We start from the raw sequence: 9745 nt of genomic DNA on the forward strand, positions 1-9745 counted from the left end.
CGTAAAATAAAATAAAATTTCTACGTATATACGAAATTGAGAGAAAAAGAGAGGTTATGTTAAAAAATTAAGATAATATTTAAATTTTTAACAAATTTTAAATTTAACAATTCTTTAATTATTATTTTAGAAATAACAATAGAAATAATAACTATAATAACAATAGTAACAATAATAACAATAGTAATAATAATAACAATAGTAACAGTAATAACAGTAATAACAGTAATAACAGTAATAACAGTAATAACAGTAATAACAGTAATAACAGTAATAACAGTAATAACAGTAATAACAGTAATAACAGTAATAACAGTAATAACAGTAATAACAGTAATAACAGTAATAACAGTAATAACAGTAATAACAGTAATAACAGTAATAACAGTAATAACAGTAATAACAGTAATAACAGTAATAACAGTAGTAACAGTAGTAACAGTAGTAACAGTAGTAACAGTAGTAATAGTAATTATAATAATAATAATAACAAAAATTTATTTTTATATATTTTCTATTTGTTAATTTAGAAATAACAATAATAACAGTAATATTAATAAAAAATTAACAATAAATTAATTAGTGATTAAAAAAACTTTTTTACTTCAAACTTAAAGGTTATGTTTTTGTTGGGAAATCGATAAAAATTAATTAGCAATATAATTAAAATTTACATGATTAAAATGAATAAAAAATAAAACCAGTATATATATAGTCTTTTAAATATATAATCTTATATAAAAAGTCAGATAAAAAAATAAGACAAAGTATTTTAAACATATTTTATTCTACCATCATGTTTTCTTTTTATTTATGCGGTTATGAACCACATATAATAATAGACGAGAATATAATATTTAAAATAAACGAAATAAATTATTGTTTTACTGTTATATATTTAAATTATTTTATTATATTAAATAAATAAATTACAAAAAATTAATAAAAATATCAAATAACCATAAAACTTAACCTCAAAATGTATTGTTAAAAAATTAGATTATTATTTAAAATACAATATATAACCTCTAAAAGTATACAGTAAAAACATTTGATTTTTATTTAAAATACGCACGATAACCAGATAACATAACCTCAAAAAGTATTGTAAAAAATTAGATTATTTAAAATACACGATATAATCATACAACATAACCTCAAAAAATATTTGTAAAAAAAAATTACGATAATCACAAAACATAACCTTAAAAAGTATTGTAAAAAATTAGATTTTCATTTAAAATACACAAAACATAACCTCAAAAAATATTTTAAAAAAAACAAAAATAGATTTGCAAAATTTGTTTAAAATAAAAATTTCCAATAAAATAACTTTCTCGCATAATATTTACATATATATTGCATAATAGAATAAAAATTGGGTCTAATATGAAAGTGCTTGGAAATTAATTATTTCACGTTTGCCATTTAAAGAATTGGCGTATATATATATATATATATATATATATATATATATATAGTGTTATAAAAACGAGAATAATTATACTTGTAATTGTTATGGTAGTATACTGCTCGTAATTTTCAACGAGTCACGTACGATAGTTAGAGCACGTGCAGCGTGCTTTCAGTTAAAAAAAAAAAAAAATGATCCACAGCAAAACGGTATTGAGCCCACCTTTCTCTCTTAAAGAGACGCGTCGTCTCTTACAAAAATGAAACCTTGTTTAAATACCAAACATTTACAAAAAAAAAAAAAAAAAAAAAAAAAAAAAATTGAAATTTAATAAACATGTAGTTATTATATTTAGAAATTAATATATAAACCATAATATTGTTTATGTAATTTTTTCAAAATTTAAAAAAAAATTAAGGGTGCAAATTGTTGCTTTTAATATTTGAGGTTATGTACGTACACTCGAGAAAAAAGATTTCTTTAATTCAAAGAAAATTTATTTGTTTCAAAAAAATTGTCTTTGATTCAAAGAAAATTTATTTGTTTCAAAAAAATTATCTTTGATTCAAAAAAAAAATATTTTTGTTTCAAAGAAATTTGTTATTTAATTTAAATAAATGTTTCTTTGACCTTAGAATTTCTTTGATTTTAATGCACAAATTACTTTCATTAAAAGAAAATTTTTTTTGAATCAAAGAAATTTTCTTTGTAACTAAGAAGCTTTTTTTTGTTTCAAAGAAAATTTTCTGTTGAATGAAAGAAAACAAGTCAAAGAAACTATAAATATGGTTTCTTTAAATCAAAGAAATCTTTTCTCGGGGTGATATGGAAAATATATAGTATATATATGTGTGCGGTTAGAAATTACATGTATATTCTTTAATCCACTTTTGTGTTTTGCGTCGATTAAGTTTTTTTTTTTTTTCCTTTTTTTTGAGGAGCGCACGTACCCCAGTTTCGGTGGAGTGATTTACAAGTCACTCCAGCGTGAAGGCAGGTGAACGTTGCGCTCGAACGAAACAAAGTTCGACACTTACTGACTTTGGCCAGAGCCACGGGCCAAAAGTATACAAAAACAATACAATGATGAATTTTAATTAGTCAATTTATTATTATTGTTATTATTATTATACTATTATTATTATTATTACTATTATTATTATTATTACTATTATTATTATTATTACTATTATTATTATTATTATTATTATTGTTATTTAATTTCGATTTAAAGGTGCGAAGTATATTTTTCAATAAGTAAGTCCTAGAAAACTCATTTTTAAGGTTATGTTATCAATATTCAATTTCGAAATTTCAAATACTTATATGCTTCGATACAAAAAAACAATCGTGTTTTTATAGGTTATGTTTCTCAGAATATCTATTTCGCTATAGCCTTGAAATAATTTTTTTAAAACACATAACCTCAAAATCGTCATTGAAAAGATCCAAATCTAAACGATTATTATTCTAAAGGAGCAGAAAAAAAAATGTTTTGAAAAATAAAGAAACGTTTTTGAGAAGAATATAACTTTTCGTCACGTGCCTTTTCGAAAGAGATGCTATATGTATATATATTTTATCGAAGTCATTGAGGCGTAAAACCGACGCATTCGCGGGGGTCCGGATTACCTTGCTTGTAGAGGAGGGCACACAACTCAAGATATATATATATATATTTTTTTTTTCCTTCAAAAAATCATTCAAACGAATCGAGTGAACAGAGTAAAGGTCTTGCATAAAAAAAATTAAATCAAAGCAGAAATGATCGCCGACAACTAAACCGTGTCCAATTCTCAACGATTCCATCCCGGCGATCTTTTTGTATATATATTGACGTGAATAAAAAAAAGCAAAATAGTCCGGGTTTTTTTTTCCACCTCATCATTCGTTCTTATGAAAAAAAAAAAAAAAAATTTACTTTTATTTCTTTAAAAGAAAAAAAAGTATTGTGTATTTCATTTAAACGTTTCGATTGAAATCTACTTATAGTGTGAAAGATTTTAGGTTAAGAATAATATTTCCAATAATTGTATTTTGGAATTTTTTTTTTACAGTTGAAACAAAATTGCTTATTCAAAAATATCGATATTATTATAATATAAAATTATAATTATTATATTTATTATTATTATTATTATTATTATTATATTTATTATATAAAATGTGTTTTTCAATAAAAATAAAAAATCAGCTGATGGTAGGACAAAAGAGAATAAGCAGGGTTGGGTAAATGACACAACGAATATTTCTGATTGGCTCGTAATATTTCCGGAAATATAACCAACCAATCAGAAATTTTTTGATGCTTCGTCACTCAACCTTGCTTTTTATTCTCTCTGTTTCAACTCATATACATAGAAAAGTAAATAAATATAAACGAGTCAAGAATTTTTCTACTATATCTTTTTATATATTTTTTCATTTTGTTTCAGATTGCTAATTAACTTTGAACACGGCGAATTTTATTATAGAAATAATAAATACGGACGAATCAAGAAGAGGACATCGAAAATGTTTTTTTAATGAAAACTAAATCGTAACAAAAAATTCGAATCAAAACAAGTTTTTGATCAATCCAAAATATAAAATAAATTGACAAATTATTAGGATTTATTTTTCCCCAAAAGATAATTAAGGAATTTTCGAAAAATTTTTTATAAATAACCTCACTTTTTTCGCGTCAACTTTGTGATTTTCATATTTTTTTAAACGTAAACCTAACCTAAAAAACAAAAAACAAAAAAAAATGAAATTATTTTTAGCTTCAAAGAAAATTTTATAGAGAGAAAAAATATTTTTTTTTTTTTTGAAAACAAATTATAATTTTTATAAGTTACAACAATATTTGATCGTGTCAATCCAAGGCGAGATAAACATATATACATACATATATACAATATAAAGATAGGCGCGTGCCCAAGAGTTATCAGCGAATATTATATCGCAGAAGCGAAAAGGAAAGTGAGAGAAAAAAATTTTTTTTTTTTTTTTTGGATTGGCTGAAAGGAGTCGTTGTTTACCCCCCTCTCCCCCCCCGTTTTAGCTCACCTATCTCTTTTATGTATATGTATAAGTAAAGCAAACAGGAAAACGTGTTAGTAGATGTAAAAAAAAAAAATTCACTTTTAACCTCAAAAAAAAAAAAAAAAAAAAAAACGTATCGCGTGCCATCCTATCATTCTTTTTTTTTGTCCTATCGTATGACCTCTCAAAGGTACAAAAACAAACCGACGATAATAGTCGTTGACTTTTTCTTATCGACAGCAAAAGAATCATGTAAATATAAAACTAAATAAATTAACATCTCAGTTTTGTCTAAATATATATATATATATATATATATATATATATATTTGTGCAAGTAGCGTAAATAACCAGGTGATTCACATCAAATCTTGGACATTTTTCTTGATAAAAAAAAAAAGTTTTTTGTTTTCTTTATTACCATGATTTTTGTTTCTTTTTCTGTTAATATTTTTTATCTCTCTTCATGGTAATTTTTATGTATTTTTTCTATTTTATCGTTATTTATTTTTAATATTTATTTCTGATTATTAAATAAAAAAAATATTCTAAATAATAAAAATTAAAATTTGATTTTATATAAACAAAAAAAAAAAAAAAAATTCTTTTTAAAAATATTATTTAATATTTATATTTTATATTTTCGCATATAATTATATTCTTTATCTTTTATTTCACGCAAGTTATTTTTTATAGTTTTTTTTCAAACTTTTATTTTATTTTTGCTACCGTTTTTTTTTTTTTTTTTTTTTTAAATTGCTTTTCCGATTATAAAAAAAAACCGGTAAATTGAATTTAGAAAAAATAGAAATTTTTTTTTTTCAATTTATTTTTGTCCTTTTTGCTTATAATATAGTTTGGCAAATGGATATCAGATTACAAAGCAAATAGGAGTCGGATCTTTAAAAGAGGATTAGGTTAAATTTGAGAGACCGCACAAGTGAATTTTCGGCACGATTTTGTGGTGGTTTGGAATGAGAGAGAGAGAGAAAGAAAAAAAAATGACCCTTAAAACGACGAACAATGAAAATGTTTATACTTACAAGAGTCTAAATATATCAAATGTAATCGATATTCTTGAAAATAGTGCAAAATTTTATCATGATTTTTCATTGTCGTTTAAAAAAAAAAAAATAAAAAAAACAAATTTTTTTTAATGCTACTTTTGTAATCAATACAGAGTATCAATAGCAAAATAGCAGATCGTGTTTCAGGTCAAAATTATTTTCAGTAAAAAATTCAAAAACACGAGTTTTACACTCTAATGACTTCTTTTATAATATTAGTGGTCATTTTTTTTCTCTCTCTCTCTCTCTCTCTCTCCTTTTTTTTAATATATGTATATTATTGTCACAGACAATGTTGACAAAATATATATTAGAGAAGATAAAAAAAAAAGAATACTTTAATTTTTTTCCTTATTTTCCAATTGTCATTGAAAGAAACCGAAACAAAACATACAATTTTCAACTATTTTTTACATTTTAAATGTGTTGAAATTTTTCGAAATTTTTTACCCTCATAAAGGACGAAAATTTACCAAAATTTTAAGTCTGGAATAATTTTTAAATTGATAATTTTCTTAATTGTTTCATTTTCTTACAAATTTTTTCAATATTTTACTCCAAACAAGAAAAAAACAACTATTTTTTATCCTTTTTTAACATTTTGAATTCTTTAAAATTTTAGGAGTTATTTACTCATATATAGAGCAAAAATTTACCAAAATTTCAAATGAATTGAATAATTTTTAATTTGATTTTTTGGTATTTTTTTCCTTTTTTTTTCAAATTTTCACCGAAATTGCTCAACAAGAGAAAAAGAGAGAACAATTTTTTACCCTTTTTTACATTTAAAATTTAAAAAAATTTTAAAAATTATTTACCCAGATATATAGAGGGACAATTTACCAAAATTTCAAATAAATTAAATAATTTTTAAATTGATTTTTCTGTACTTTTTTTTCTGTTTTTCTCAATATTTCAGCCAATTGCTCAAAAAGAGCAAAAAAAAGAACTTTTTTTTACCCTTCTTTTAAATTTTAAATTATTTGAAATTTTAGGAATTATTTACTCGCAAATATACAAGGGACAATTTACCAAAATTTCAAATAAACTGAAAAAATTTTAAATTGAGAATTTACAATTTAATGTAAACATTTTTTTTTACTCTTTTTTACATTAAAAAAAAAAATTTACATTTTTTTTTTGTGTAATTTATAAAAATTTCAAATTCAATAATTTTTTTTGTCGAAAAACTTTTGAATAAAAATACCCTCTATATAAATATGTAAAGATAAAACTAATTTTAGGACTATATTATTTTTTATTCACATAACATTATTAAACGTGACTAATTAATGTTTATCTAATCATAACCATTGAGTTAAATAATTTTTTTTTTACATTTTCTACATTTAGTATAAATATAAAATTTTTTCATAATAAATTTTTAGTCTCTTTTTTTAAAATATAGACACAAAAAAAATTATCAACATGGCTAAAATTTTACTTCTATTATTAATAACTGTTCATTCTGTGGTAAATATAGCAAAAAAAAGAAAAAATTATTTAAAATAAAATTTATTATTTAAAAAAAAAACTAATAACTATTTTTTTTTTTTTATTCAAATTTCGATGAATAAAAATAGATTTCAATGGAAATTTTTCTTGCAAGAATGATGCTGATGGTTGATACAAGTCCATCAACAAATAAATATCTTCGATTTGAAAAAATAGGCAATACTGTTGGAAAAAATATTATTTCTAACTATACATGCTCATGCAGAGAGAGTGGTCTTATGCAATCATTGGGTAATGAATTACACAAAAAATATGTCTTTGGTGAAGATCTCAATTTAAATTGGATTAATGGCCTACGTCTTTACGATCAAGAAGATTTTTACGTAATAACTTTTTTTTTTTTTTTTTTTTAATTTCATCCAAATGAATTATAATTTTTTTTTTACAATTTTTTTGTTATAAATAATTGTAGAGAAAAAAATTTTAAAAAAATTTATAATTCAAAAAAACAAAAAATTTTCAGGGTCGAATGATTATCAAATACGAATCAAATAAATATCCAGAAGTGAATACTCCATTTAAAGTTTGTAAAGATCCGCTAACAAAAGAAGACGATAAAATGACATTAGCAAGAGATATATTTTTTAAAATTTTTGTTCAAAGACTAGAAAAATTTTGGGATTGCGTTGCAGAAAAGGTATATTAACAATAATAATAATATTATTATTATTTATAATTAAAAAAATTTATAATTTTTAAAAATTCAAAATATATTATGATATAATTGTTTTTTTTTTCTCAAAATTAATTTCTGTAGAATACAGTTAATGTGGCCGATAAATATTATTGGGAACTATCAAAACGTGGTTTCACTCATTGCGATGTGAATGCATCAATACGTTTTGAAATGAAGTCAAAAATTGTTGGCAATTGTGGTGTTACTGGAGGTGGAGCGGGTGAAACACATATTTATAATACACTTCGAGTTGTGTTTAATGTGAAATTTGATGATTGTGATGGAAAAAAATGGGCACCATTTAAAGGTTTATCACCGCGTATTCTTGCACAAGCAAAATTAGAAGAATCACTGGAAGTGACACAAGAAATATCAAAAAATCCAATTATTCTTTAAAAAAAAAAAAAATTTCAAAAGCTAAACAAAAAAAAATATATTAATTTAAATTTATTAATTTATTTATTAATTAATTTTTATTTTATTGTCACAGACAATGTTGACAAAATATATATGTATATGTATATGTATATATATGAAAAAAAATACAGTTGATCTATTTCTTTGATTTTTTTTCCAATTTTCCAATTTTGTATGAAAATATAAACAACTATTTTTTTTAGCTATTTTTACAATTTGAATTAATCGAAATTTTAGAAATTATTTACCCACATATAGAGGGGCAATTAACAAAAATTTTAAATCAATTAAATAATTTTTAATTTGATTTGTTTGTACTTTTTTTCTATTTTTAAATTTTGAGCCAAATTGCTCAACAAGAGAACGTAAACAACAATTTTTAACCTTTTTTTTTATATTTTTAAACGATTTGAAATTTAATGAGATATTTATCCAGATATAGTGGGACAATTATCATAAATTTTAAATCAATTGAATAATTTTTAAATTAATTTGTTTGTACTTTTTTCCTCTTTTTAAATTTTTAGCCAAATTGCTCAACAAGGGAACGTAAACAACAATTTTTCACACTTTTTTACATTTTAAATGATTTGAAATTTTAGGAATTATATTTACCCAGATATAGACAAACAATTAACCAAAATTTTAAATCAATTAAATAATTTTTAAATTGATTTTTTATATTTTTTTTTCCTCTTTTTCAATTCTTAACCAAATTCCTCAACAAGAGAAAGTAAATAAAAATTTTAAATCAATTGAATAATTTTTGAATTAATTTTTTTGTACTTTTTTCCTTATATCTCAATTTTTAGCCAATTTCTCAACAAAAGCAAAAAAAAAAAGAACAATTTTTCACACTTTTTACATTTTAAATGATTTGAAATTTTTCAAATTATTTACCCAGATAATAGAGAGACAAGTAACCAAAATTTTAAATCAATTGAATAATTTTTAATTTGATTTGTTTGTACTTTTTTCCTCTTTTTTAATTTTTAGCCAAATTGCTCAACAAGGGAATGTAAACAACAATTTTTCACACTTTTTTACATTTTAAATGATTTGAAATTTTAGGAATTATATTTACACAGATAAAGAGGGACAATTTACCAAAATTTAAAATAAATTGAAAAATTTTTAAATTAATTTTTTATATTTTTTTTCCTCTTTTTCAATTTTTAACCAAATTCCTCAACAAGAGAAAGTAAATAAAAATTTTAAATCAATTGAATAATTTTTAAATTAATTTTTTTGTACTTTTTTCCTTATATCTCAATTTTTAGCCAATTGCTCAACAAAAGCAAAAAAAAAGAACAATTTTTCACACTTTTTACATTTTAAATAATTTGAAATTTTTCAAATTATTTACCCAGATATAGAGGGACAATTAACCAAAATTTTAAATTGAATAATTTTTAATTTTTTTTTTTTGCCTAAAAACTTTTGAATAAAAATACCCTGTTAAAAAATAAAAATAATTTCAAGACTAATATTTTCTCTTTATGATGTTTTATCAATTATTAAAAGTGACTAATTAATGTTTATCTAATCATAACTATATTGAGTCAAACATTTTTTTTTCACATTTTCCACATTTACTAGATATAAATATAATATTTTTCCTAATAAATT

General features: G+C 21.8%; 1 protein-coding gene across 2 annotated transcripts; it reads left to right on the plus strand.

Annotated features, from left to right (window-relative positions):
* Nucleotides 1-6900: 6900 nt before the first annotated feature.
* LOC127289202 (uncharacterized) lies at nt 6901-8259 on the plus strand. 2 transcript variants are annotated; one of them, XM_051317001.1, is made up of 4 exons: nt 6901-6981; nt 7092-7346; nt 7487-7660; nt 7781-8259. In XM_051317001.1, the coding sequence occupies exons 1-4, from the start codon at nt 6937-6939 to the stop codon at nt 8093-8095; spliced, it is 789 nt and encodes a 262-aa protein (XP_051172958.1). In that variant the 5' UTR covers nt 6901-6936; the 3' UTR covers nt 8096-8259. The 2 variants fall into 2 exon arrangements, with proteins under 2 accessions (XP_051172958.1, XP_051172959.1); XM_051317002.1 differs by having other exon boundaries at nt 7877-8259.
* The last annotated feature ends 1486 nt before the right edge of the window (nt 8260-9745 follow it).

Source organism: Leptopilina boulardi, unplaced genomic scaffold (assembly GCF_019393585.1).
Source record: "Leptopilina boulardi isolate dan_hultmark-lab unplaced genomic scaffold, ZJU_Lbou_2.1 LbouV2_40, whole genome shotgun sequence".
NCBI lineage: Eukaryota > Metazoa > Arthropoda > Insecta > Hymenoptera > Figitidae > Leptopilina > Leptopilina boulardi.